At 46.1% G+C, this 12,922-nt stretch overlaps 1 protein-coding gene across 2 annotated transcripts in view; it reads left to right on the forward strand.

The window, feature by feature from the left end:
• LOC120395884 overlaps positions 1-3,992 on the forward strand; it is a 58,522-nt gene extending 54,530 nt beyond the window's left edge. Inside the window, exons 22-23 of one of the 2 annotated variants that reach the window (XM_039520645.1) lie at positions 1,861-1,896; positions 2,489-3,992. In XM_039520645.1, the coding sequence (XP_039376579.1) occupies positions 1,861-1,896; positions 2,489-2,544 (92 nt within the window). In that variant the 3' untranslated portion in view covers positions 2,545-3,992. The remainder of the gene's footprint in view (positions 1-1,860; positions 1,897-2,488) is intronic. The other variant, XM_039520646.1, reaches the window with a different exon arrangement.
• The last annotated feature ends 8,930 nt before the right edge of the window (positions 3,993-12,922 follow it).

The raw sequence follows: 12,922 nt of genomic DNA on the forward strand, positions 1-12,922 counted from the left end.
CCCTCCCGCTAGGCTGCAGGCAGGGAGGAGGGTGCCAAAAGGGAAGGCTAAAGGGGCGTGGGGAGCAAGCAAGGACCCAGGGGCGGGAGGGTGGCAGGCCACCGACCCAGAGGGGAATTCCAGCTCCTCTAGTTGCACTAGGGGACAGGGGGGGCTAACAACATTGGGGGGGGTGCAGTGAACAAGGGCAAACTCAAATGGGGGAAGGGCACAAGCGCATGGGAGGGGGCATGGGCGCACGAGGGAAGGGGCCAATCAGGGCTGGGGGATCACAGGGCCGGGGGGAAAATCAAACCAGGAACAGGGCAGTGGGACCACGGGGCTAGCTGCAGGGCTGGGGCAGGACAGTCAGGGCCACAGAGGAAATGGGCGGGGCAGACAAATGTGGCAAAGGAGGGGTCAGGCCAAGGGGTGGGGTGGGGTGCGCCCACGGGCACTTGTGCAAAAAGTCAATGCAGCTGGCTGCTGCTGCAGGCCCAAATGGTGGAGGTGGGCGTGGCAAGCCAGGTGAGCAGCTCAGTCCCAGAGGCAGGAGAATGAGGCAGATGGAAAACGCCAGCGGGGTGGTGGAGGGGCAACGACGGTGGTGGGGCGAAGGGGACACAGATGGACCGGGGGCAGGCTCCACGCCACACCCCCAGTGTCCCAACAGACACAGTCCAAGCCCCCACCACAAGAGCACAGTCCGAAAAATACTCAGTCCTTAGGTGCCCCCTCCACGGTGGCCTTCAGAGTCTCTACGAGGTCCTCCAGCAGCAGCAGGCAGCACTCTCCTTCTCCTCGGGGCTCCAGCAGCTCCCCAGCAGCTAACACAGCAGCTCCAGCAGCTCCAGGTGGTGGTCTGGTGGCTAGGCAGGAGGGACCCCGCCCAGAAGATGGTGGTGGTGGCTTCCTCAGCAACAAGGCCAGGAGCTGGGGTCCCTTACTCCCCTCCTCTGGGGAGCGGGCCAGCAGCCCCCCCCCAAAGGGGCTGTGGGTGGAGCAACAGCAGCAACTGGGTGGTGGGGGGGAAATCTACCAGCCAGCCAGCAAGCAGACAGCAGAGAAAGGGGGTGGGTGGTGGTGTCTAGCCCAGCCAGGGGAGCAGCCGGAGCCAGAGCAGTAGCAGCAGTGAGGGCCCAGCAGGAACAGCAACAGCAGCAGCAGCCCTCTCCCTCCTACCCTCTACAGCAGAGGAGCAGAAAGGAGGTCTTCTGGCCACTGGAGAAAGAGGTTTCTGTTCCCTGAGTGACCAGAGCAGGGGCTGCACTAGAGTAATCAGGAACCTGCTAGAACCAATTAAGGCAGACAGGCTGATTAGAACACCTGCAGCCAATCAAGGCAAGCTAATCAGGGCACCTGGGTTTAAAAAGGAGCTCACTCCAGTCAGGTGAGGGGGAGCCAGAGGTGAGGAAGTGTGTGTGAGGAGCTGGGAGCAAGAGGCGCAAGGAGCTGAGAGTGAGAGGGTGTGCTGCTGGAGGACTAAGAAGTACAAGCCTTATCAGACACCAGGAGGAGGGTCCTGTGGTGAGGATAAAGAAGGTGTTTGGAGGAGGCCATGGGGCAGTAGCCCAGGGAGTTGTAGCTGTCATGCAGCTGTTACAAGAGGCACTATAGACAGCTGCAATCCACAGGGCCCTGGGCTGGAACCCGGAGTAGAGGGCGGACACGGGTTCCTCCCAAACCTCCCCACTCCTGATCAGACACAGGAGGAGTTGACCCAGACTGTGGGGAAGATCACTGAGGTGAGCAAATCTCCCAATAAGCGCAGGACCCACCAAGGTAGAGGAGGAACTTTGTCACAGCACATATTCCCCTTCTGTCACATGGGAAATGTCTTAAGAAGAACCCCTGCTAACTCTTGGCTTCTTAAATACTTAGTCTCACCAATTGAAGGAATTCATTACACAGATTCAGGTGAGTCAGGGATATAACCTTGTGTCATTGTAACTCATGATTTTGGAAGTAGCTAGAGCCAGAGTAGCATTTATTATTATTTATTTATTTATTTATTTATTTGTATTACTCTAGTGTCTAGAAGTCCCAGTTATGGACCAAAACCCCATTGTACTAGGCATTGTACAAACACAGAACAGAAAGGCAGTTCCTTGAAGCACGACCAACCGTGAGGAGGTCTGAAAGTGACTAATTGACCCACAATAGGTGGGCCATTGCATTTAATAAGCAGGAAACCAGTGCCACAGTGACATGTTTGTGTAGGTTGTGCAGGACATTCTGTAAAAACAGGGCCTTGTGGAGTTGAGAAATGCACTGTGTAGAACTACATATACAAACTGAAGCACGTTAATATGGAAGTGGAAAGAGTAACCTGTGACGATTTTAGAATAACAGTTGTAAGTCACTAAAATGACCCGGGGGTGCAGATTAGTGAGTGATAGCCTCAGTTGACCCATATCTGTTTAATTCAATGACTAGCAAAGTATCAGCCAGGAATCATCTTACCAATTAATTATTTTTAATATGTCTTATATTTTTGCAATAATTTCAGAGTCACATAATGCAGAGGGGCCCTCTGTGAATGCTGCAGAAGATGAACCAGCATAAACATCAGAACAATCAGAAGAGTTTTAGGGACATGGCAACCCCGCCAAAAATCTCAGATAGTTCAGTATCAGGTTATTAATCTTGAGATGCCAGGCACTATATGATGTTATAAACTTAAAATAATAATGCATTTTAATCGTATAGGTACCTCTTTCCATAAGTTTCTAGGCATCTTAGCAAAAATAACTGAAAACATATTATATGACAATTCCACACAAACAGCCCTAGTAGAGCTCCCAAATCTGGTTGGGCATTTCCCAGGGATCCAGTGAGATGGGCCCTGTGTGCTCTTTAAGTCTCCTGAACAGAGTCCAGACCTTACCCCTGTGACACTGAAAGCCAACAGACACACAGACTAACTTTGCACAGCATTCTAAAACACAATTACTCTTTACTTAGCAACACAAGAGATACACAGACAACAGAATAAGCACACCTCCGTTTCCTAACCATTCTGGAGAGTTCTTTGGACTTGGGCTTCCTCTGGGCTGTCCAGGATCCTCCTTCTGCAGCTCATGGTTTCTTTTTAGAATCACTGAGTACTTCTAAGTTAGTTAGGTTTCTTTGAACTTGGCTAGCCCTGGACCCCCTACTAAGAACGCATGCACTTCTCTTCCTTTCTTCTGCCCAAAGCTTCCTGTGTCTTGATCGGTGAGTCTTCTCTCAAATTTTTATGGCCACTACCAACATCTGGTTTCTTTGTTTTCCTGCTGGGTATTTTCTGATTCCCCTTCCTGCAGAGAAACTTGGTTGAACTGATTTCCCTAATTGGGCAATCTCCTTAGCAGACCCTTTGGTCAGAGAACAATCATTAAGGTTCACAACTCCCTGGTCTGGTGGAATCTACATCCTTATAGAGGCATTTCCTGATACAACAATTTCACAATTTCATAACATCAAACAGAATTAATAAGTTGTACTTAGAGTCCCCAAATAATCAGAGTGACACACAATGTGGAAATCTTTGGACATATGCAGGAAAACTATTTTTATTATTATAATAGTATCTAGAGGCCCCAGCTGTGATTGTGGGGCCTCATTGTGCCAAGTGCTGTGCAAACACATACTATAAGACAATCCCTGTCACCAAAGAGTTCACAGCCTGAGGCCCTGGACCTGCGAACACTTGCAAACATGCGTCATTTAAAAATCAGACCAACACAGTTTGTGAGAAAGTTGCATTATGCCCATTTTAACTGAGCCACATAGAGACAAAGTGACTTTCACTGGAAATCTGTAAGGCTGTCAGGAATTGAGCCCACACCAGAGCCTGAACAATAACTGGAAACTTGTGCTGGCAATATCTTCAAAGACGGTCTATCAAAGTATGCTAGATTCTTAAAGAAACTCCCTCTTCAGGTAGCATATATATAAACAATTATACACTAATAAAATTTTGAAGTAATTGCCCCATTTCAGAGAGTGTGTGTGTGTGTGTGTGTGTGTGTGTGTGTGTGTGTGTATATATATATATATATATATACCTCTACCTCGATATAACGCTGTCCTTGGGAGCCAAAAAAATCTTACTGCGTTATAGGTGAAACCGCGTTATATCAAACTTGCTTTGATCCATAAGAGTGCGCAGCCCCGCCCCCGCCCCCCGGAGCACTGCTTTACCACATTATATCCGAATTCGTGTTATATCAGGTTGAGTTATATCGAGGTAGAGGTGTATATATACACACACACGGTGTAGGCCAGGTCTACCCTATCACTTAAATCGCTGTAACTTACATTGTTCAAGGGTGTGAAAAAGACCCCCCTGAGCAACACAAGTTACAGCAACCTAAGCGCTGTTCACACTGGCATTATGTTGGCAGGAGACGCTCTCCCACTGACATAGCTCGCGGAGGTGCAGTAATTATGCTGATAGGAGAGTGCTCTCCCGTTGGCATACAGCATCTTCACCAGACACACTCCAGTAGGGTGACCAGATGTCCCGATTTTATAGGGACAGTTCCGATTTTGGGGTCTTTTTCTTATATAGGCTCCTGTTGCCCCCCCATCCCCTGTCCTGATTTTTCACATTTGCTGTCTGGTCACCCTGCACTCGGTGCAGCTAGGCAGATGTAGTGCTTCTAGTGTAGACCTGCCCTTACTAGCATAATAGCCTCTTGTGGAATTAGATATCAGGCTTTGGTAACAGCTTTTACATGTTTTTTCCATTTTTTTTAGTGCTATAATTGTCAAATTACCTTGTACTGGAAGCCATTTAAATAAATGAATCAAAACAAAGCTGCGCATGGCATTGTCTGTATCTTTCCTTCAGAAATAGGAACAGAACCAAGGATACATTTTAAGGGTAGTGTGGTTATCATGACGTTTTGGAAGATAGACTCCAGATATGACATTATTACTCACTGATTAGTTAACAGAGCTGAGACTAATAAAGCTGTATTGTTTTTAATTAAAAACTTTATATGTATTGGTGAGTCATATGATTGGATGCTCTCCAGCTGAGCAACTGATTGAGTCTTAATCTGAGAATATTATTTTGCCTGCAGTTTCCTATGCATTTGTATAGTTTTAGCAATGAACACCATGTCCCAGATGTCTGACCTGGGCCACTTGGGACCCCTGATGGTACTGTCACTCAAGAAGAGGAGCAATTGATCCTGCTTCATGCCTTTAGCTTCACATAAACTCATACATGAGCCTCCAACTCTGTTTCATTTACATGCCCAATTAATGGTGATATGTACATTTTATGGTTAAAGTTTATGTTGTAAAGAATTGAGAAAAAGACAAATTTACAGGTAAAACAGAATTGCCTCAATTCCAACTAAATTCAGAGTCACTCCCTGGCCTCCTGAACTATTACAGGAATTTCCCAGAAGGATCATACTAAAATAATTCTGTAATCCACTGCTTAGTGATGGCAACATGTTAGTTTTCTGGGATATGGTACTCTTATGTTGGCCTCACCAACAAAATAATGCCAGGGTAACTAAGCGAAGTTTCTGCGTGATAGAGTATATTGATAGCTAAATAATGGATTCTTATCTGATTTACACTCTTCTTGCAAAGGCTATAACTGGCATAACAGAGACTGTATGTTAACATTCTGCCATGTTTTTAACTCTCTTTTAAGAAGGAAGATAGTAACTCCACAGAGATGTACACCTCTACCCCGATATAACGTGACCCAATATAGCACGAATTTGGATATAATGCAGTAAAGCAGTGCTCTGGGGAGGTGGGGCTGTGCGCTTGGGGGGGGCAGGGCTGCGCACTCTGGTGGATCAAAGTGAGTTTGATATAACACGGTTTCACCTATAACGCGGTAGGATTTTTTTGAGTGTTTTATCGAGGTAGAAGTGTATTTACATTAAGCACAAGTTGAAATTTAAAATTCTACATTGCCTTGTGCCTGACAGTAAGTTGCTAGTCACTCCAAGGAATTCTTTATATACATTCTGATCACCGTAGATCAAATTAGCTAGGTTGAAAGTGGAGTTGGTAGTCCAGTCCAAATGCACATGCAGTCAGTCAGTTTTTGGCTGCTACTTTATTGTATGTAAATTTCACTGGCCCAATAATTGATCTATGGACTGGACACCAATAGGAGAAGTTTGATATGCCTGACATATTATATTATATTATATTTATTTATTATTTAAGGAGCATATTACATGTAAAGTAAAATTACATGTATTTATGTCTTGTCCGATCCAGGATCCAATTTAGCACTGAGTTAAAGATTTAAAGATTTTTATTGGGAGGTCACAGGAGAAATACCCTGAGAAAAATAAACTTATTGTGAGAAGCTTTTTCACGTGTTAAAAATATTCTTAATATATATGCTAGGATTGTATTCTAAGTGGATGTTAGGCTTCTCATAAATTTTACTGGAACGTTTATGGTTTTGGATGACCAATAAAGGATGGGGTAACCAAGTCAGAAGCTGAAGTGTTACTGAGAGGGAGTATTTCAGAATTGGCTCATTTTTCCTTTGAGCCAGACAGCTGGCCACATTTGAGTGTCAATATCTTTCGGCAGCACAACTTCAGGCTTTTCACACCAGCAGGATAATATTGGCAAGCGCACAGTGATATGGCATAGTACATCCCGTAAATAAGTATTCCCTGAGACAAATACTCTAATTTACTTGCCATGATGATAGTTAGGTTCCCTGCCTATGAAAACAGTTACAATAGTTACTCAGATAAAATGGTGGACAATGGGCTTTCCTATCACAGATGTCAAAAATAAATTAATTCATATATATGTTAACCACTGGGTGGCAGTATAACAGCTTTATCCACTAAGTGATAATGCTAACATTCATTTGCTGAGCTTGTGTTGCATTTATTCTCAGTTAACTGAGCCAGAGATATTTTCAGTCTAGTGTTGCTATTATGTTTGACTATTTGTTTTGTCCTGCCAAATAATAATAAACAGTTATCGCACATTATACATCATTAACTTTTTTCTGTGCACAAATTGAGAATGGTCAGGTGTTAATCCATACAAACTTAAGTACAATTTAAGTCTAGTCCCTATTATGCAGTTGGTAACTTGGTACCTACATTTAGGACGACTAAGCAGCTGATAAAAGGTTCAGGGCTGGATACTCAGCGATAGCCTAGGATCACAGTGCATAGCTCAGGAGCGATTGTACCAAAGTGGCATAAAGCTTCTCTAACTCACCCTGAGTAGTCTACTGTTTTACTGGGCTTTTAAAATTTGGTCTGGGATTTTCAAGAGAGTCTGAAGTCAATTCTCATTGAATTTCCAGAGTAGCTAAGTGCCTAACTCTCTTAGGTTCTATCTGAAAACCCCAGCCTTCTTTATTTAATACTTTCTATCATTTGGGTTGCTGATTCACTTCTCAGCATGTCTGACTCTTAGCACCATTAGTTCTTTGGACAGTATATTAAACCAAATTAAAATGATAATCATTCCCTTCCTTTCTTGTTGCTAAAAACAATTCATATCAGTTGCAGATTTCCAAATATTAAGAGCATCAACATCATCTTCAATAGCAAGGTCTCATTTCTCTGACCCTGTGAGGAATAAAATATATAAAACATTGTTCCGTTTTCAGCATTATGCCTTCAAGATACATTTAAATCTGCAGCGTTACAGCATATATTACTTCTTCCTTAAAGTAAACATACGAAAACCTGATCATGTAGAGCCAGGAATGGATCTTAGTCGAGATATGGTGTTTAACTCTGCAGCATGTGTCATATGTCTACTGTACCCACCATTACTATTTACAGATTAGTAACACAAACTGATGAGGAGCCCATCAGAAACCAGCGCTTTGCTAATTTGCTCAAAGACGTAGCAGCTTGCAGAACTGTTGCTGTTCTCACTTACCAGAATTTGAATTGTCCTGCATTAGAGAGAGAATATCTATGAATCTAATCAAGGGCATTATGTTGCATTGTGCTATATAAATACTTAAAATTGGGAAACTTTTTTTGTCACATGTTTTTGAGGGCTATACTATGATTCAGTGTGATATTGCATAACTCTTCTTTTTGGTACTGAGTGTGTGGTTAAGTAAATGAATAGCAGCACCAAGGAGCATGAGAAGATAAGACACCAATAAGAAGTAGAATTGTTTCTCTTGAGCTAAGAGTTTTTTAACAAGGGAGCATTAGTAAGCCAACTCAGTATGTGTACTGGGTGTGGTCAGGCTCTCTGATCTGTTGTGGACACAGCTGCATGAGTACTGTGTACTTGCAATAAAACAGTTAGTTTTACAAACCTAATTCCAGATAGTGTATGGGAATTGGGGATCAGCCTTGAAATAGTCTGGGTGCTCTGTAGTGGACCTCCCTGTTGTCTATTGCTGAACCCATCAGGATCCTGCGAGAACAGAAGTGCCATGGGTGGTGCATGACTCCTCCATTTGGGGAGGCTGTGCGCCCCCAGACCGGGGCCCCGCCCCGAGGCCTGCCTCCACTCAACCTCCTCTGCTTGAAGCCCCATCCATGCTGCACCCCTGGACCCACTCAGCCCCCCTCCCCGAGGCCCACCACTCATGCCTCTTGCCCCCTCCTTGGACCCCCGCCACCTGCCTGTCAGCCGACCAGCTTGTGCGCATATTCACCCCTTCCCGTGAGGCTCCCATGTGGGCGGAGCAGGGATGGGAAGAGGCAGAGACTCAGGGGAAGAGGATGAGTGGGAGCAGAGCCTCAGGGCGGAGCATGAGCGAGGCCCTGGCCAGGACACCCACCCTTTCAGCAGCGGCATGCTCCAAAGGCAGCGGGCTGGCTGTTTGGGGAGGCTTAGCCTCCACTGTCCTCTTATAACCACCGCCTTTGAGCAGTGTACACAGGGAGCTAGGTCTTGTATAATTGTACATAGTTAATAAACACATTTTTTTTTTTTGGACATCAAACTGTGCCCAAGTGATTTCCCCCATACTCTTAATGTTGTGTAGAGAGCAATGACATGACAGACTGTATTATTGCAAACAGTTTTCAGGGCAAGGAACCTTGAACTAAGAAGTTGTCTAGCAGCACCCCTCTCTCATGTTAGTGACTGTGGTTCTGCTTACTAGATATGCATCTCTGCTGCTATCATCAAACTTACATGCATGGAGTATGCTAAACACAGTTCTTGGTAAAAGGCCCTTGGGCTTGAGCTGCTGTGCTGCCAACTTTCAGTAAACTTATTAATGTCCATTTATCTGCCTGTTTAGCTAGGTTATAAATAAGACATTGTCCTAAAAGCTGATAATAGGAGCTTTCTTCTGGGAAAAGGTGTAAGACTCCCTCAAGGACGGTTCTGTTTCTGGAGGCAAATAGCTATACTGATCCCTGACTTAGCCTTCTTGTCTGTGTGTATCAGCTGTTTGATTGTTTACAGCAGTGTGGCCTGCAGCCAGGCATCCCTAGGCTGTGCTCTTGGCTGATTTCAGAAGGTATGTGGTGTGGTCATTGTTTGGATGGGTGACCTCTGTGAAAATTAAGAGGATTCCATAATGGGCAGTCTCCTCTGCAAGTTAGTACTGAGCCAATACAATGGTGGAGCAGTGTGTGGCCAAAGAGGCCAGATCTGGGATTAGGTGGAAAATGGCAGCCCCCAATATTGAAGATCACATGCAACACTTTATAAAAGACAGGGGGTAACCAGTCCCAATTTTCTGGCCAAATTACACGTCCAGTAATAGTTTTAGTTACCTAAATTTCCCTGTAGTTGCAAGTGACCATAGTATTTTGCTATTTCAGTATTCTAACAAGCTGAGGCTCTTTACTCTCTGTCCCAGGCTAAAGTTTAGTGTTGCTATACACTGCCACATAAGGGCCATGCTCCATGCCAGAGCTGGCTGCATTTTGGTGAAGGGTGAAGTGTCAGAAGTTTTCAAACTTTAGGCCTAGTCTGCACTACATGGCTAGGTCAACACAAGGCAGGTTATGTCGACCGAGCTGTGTATGTGTGTACACTTAAATTTCACTCCTGCTGATGTAAGCGCTCTGCTTTGCTGACTTAATAACACCACCTCCCCGAGCGGTGTAGAGTCAGGATTGATGTAATTAGGTCAACACAGTGATAGTGTAGACACTGTGTCACTTAGATCGATTGTTATTGACCCCCAGGAGCTGCCCACTGTGGTCACCATTGTGAACTCTGCTACCCAGGGGCCAGGTACACAGGAAGCTGCCCCCTGCCCTTTAAAGCCCTGTGAATTTTTGAAATGTCTTCCTGGTGGCCTGGCTTGGTGAGCGCACCTAGCAGCTCTCCATTGTTACCATTAACTGCCCAGCTGATCATGCCGGCTACACACTGCAGACACACACCTGCTATTAGGTATTGGCTCCACAGGACCGTGGGAAGAGGAGGCCGTGCAGGCACAGCTCCGATTCAGCTGTAGAAGCATCGACATCTATGAGCAGATTGCTTGGCGGATGCTGGAGAAGGGCTACAAGAGGGACCAGCCGCAGTGCTGCATGAAAGCCAAGGCATACCAGAAGGCAAGGGAGGCCAACGATGGAGCTGATGCTGAGTCGCAGCTCTGGTGCTTTTACAATGAGCTGCAAGCCATCCTTGGCGGAGACACCACCCCCATCCCCAAGAGCATTGTGGATACTTCCGAGGGGCTCAAATCACAGTCCCTTGCCATGAACAACGAGGTGGAGGAGGAGGAGGAGTATGGGGTTTAGGCGACTAGGGTATTCAGCTGTGCAGCAAACCAGGACATGTTTTTGACTCCACCACAGTCCAGCCGGTCCTGGCAGTCAAGCACGGGTGAGCCTGATGCAGGGGAAAGGAACCTCTGGTAAGTGTGCAGTTTACTTTGACATAGCAGGACACATCTGTTGATTTACTCTTTTTTTACTTGTCCTAAAAGAGGTAGTGGGACAACTGAGAGAGACTGAGTTGCTCTCTGCTTTCATTCCTCTCTAGAATTAGGCACAGGGGTCATGCAGAGAGTTTGTTTATGAGCACCGGTATGTCCCATGAATCCTCCTGAGAGAGCTCAATGAAACATTCATGGTGGTAGTTTGCAATCCTCTGCCGAAGGTTTCTGGGGATGGCTGCCTTATTTCTTCTGCCACTCTCCCACGCCATTCACCGATCACTTCAGCAGGCTCCTTTGCAGTGCACAGGCTAGCAGTAGGCCGGCCCGGGCAGCATCTGGATGCCAGCAGCTCCTGTGCTCCTTCTGCCTCTATTACTCTCAGGAGTGAGATATCAGCTAAAATAGCCACCGCCTGTGGAAAATGGTGCCAGTAATCAGTTCCATTGCCATCTGCAACTGTAATCATGCCTGTGAGCTATTCCCTTCCCCTCTCCCATTTCTCCAGGCCCCCCCAGGGGCCCTACTCACCATGGCTGGGGCTGTGATGGCTGCTGAGCCCTCTCAATTCCAAGCAGAAGTGAGAATGTGGCGCTTACAACTTTTGGGGCGCAAGGGCAGTGAGTTCTTAAGTTTCAGTTTCCATCATGAATACACTGACAATGGTACCTCTATGTGTTGTAGCTGCAGCTGTTGTCACTGTGGCTTTAGGGTCTTTTCCTTCACACCTGCGGAGTGCCTGGGATGCCATGTTCCAGGAGCGCCTGCAAGCCAGTGCTGTACTAGAGAACAAGCACAGGGCCTGGAGGATCACCCTTGCAGGCAGCATGGAGAAGGCTAGAGTGGAGAGCAGAAAGGCACAGGAAAAGGAGAGGGATGTGCAGCAGGAGATGCTTTTGCTTCTTAAACAGCAACTGAGCTGCTGCAGACTTTGGCAGACCCGCAGGTTCAACAAGCCCATGCTCACCTCCCTCCGCAGCTCATAGAGAACTCAATATCAGGAACTCCCTGTATCCCACCTCAACAAGGCATCAAGGGGTCACTACACTACCCCTACCACTCTACCCTGGGGGACATTAAAGACAATCACAGCTTCCCATACACTGATCTGTGAAAGCCATGGTTGGTGTATGTGTACCTGAAATGGAAACGTGTTCTTTCCCCTTCATTACATTCTGTTTTCTTAATTTGGTAAATTTTAATTTTTAAAAAAATTCTCTGTTCGTGGAACAGAATAAAATTCTATTTTTGGAACAAAATTCATCTTTATTATTTCACAACGGCTGCTGTCTGCTGCTGGACAGGTCTGACACCCACTAATTTCCTGCTACTGTACTGTGTCACAGAACCAATAACATCATTCACAAACCATATTAACAGAGGCATTGACAACGTTATAGTCCTATTTGTATCCACACTAAAAACACTAATTCGACTGTGTGAGTCCACAGTAATACAGTTCACCCACTGCCCATTGAATTCTGGGATTCCCCCCAATGCATGCTGGGAAAAAAAATGTGGAGGGTGGTTTTGGGTAACTGTCATCATTGAACCGCCCACCTCCACAGTCAGCAGCTGCTGAGAATGGGCTTTTTTCAATGGTGCTGCGAGCACTGGTGGACCATGGGGAACTCAGTGAGCAGAGCGTGCGTGACGGTGACTGTTGTTTTTTTTGCAGAGAGAAGCTGACCCTGCCCTTTTTTTACAAGTTACTGTTGACTAGGATCTGCAGTTACATACCACCCACAGAACCACAAAACCACCTCCCCATACCCCACAGGGGTACTGCTTGCACTGTGTGTGTGTGACCTGCTGCTACCTGCCCCCCATCTCTGTACCCTGCTAAAGGTGACTGTGTCCTCTGCCTGCGGGTCCTGCAGAACATCCAAGCCAGAGCGTGTCCGGCTTTGCTCCCTCATTAGTCCAAGCAGCGTTTGAGTCGCCTGCTTGTCTTCCCTCGCCACCTCTCCTAATCTTTGAGCCTGGCTGGGTGGCTGTGGCAGAGACAGTCTGGAGTGTGATGGGAAAGAGGAAGTGAATTCCTTTGCAAAGATACATTTCTCATGACATGAACACAGTCTGTGTCTGTGTCTGTGAACAAACACACAGCACCATGCA

Source organism: Mauremys reevesii, linkage group 1 (genome assembly GCF_016161935.1).
Source record: "Mauremys reevesii isolate NIE-2019 linkage group 1, ASM1616193v1, whole genome shotgun sequence".
NCBI lineage: Eukaryota > Metazoa > Chordata > Testudines > Geoemydidae > Mauremys > Mauremys reevesii.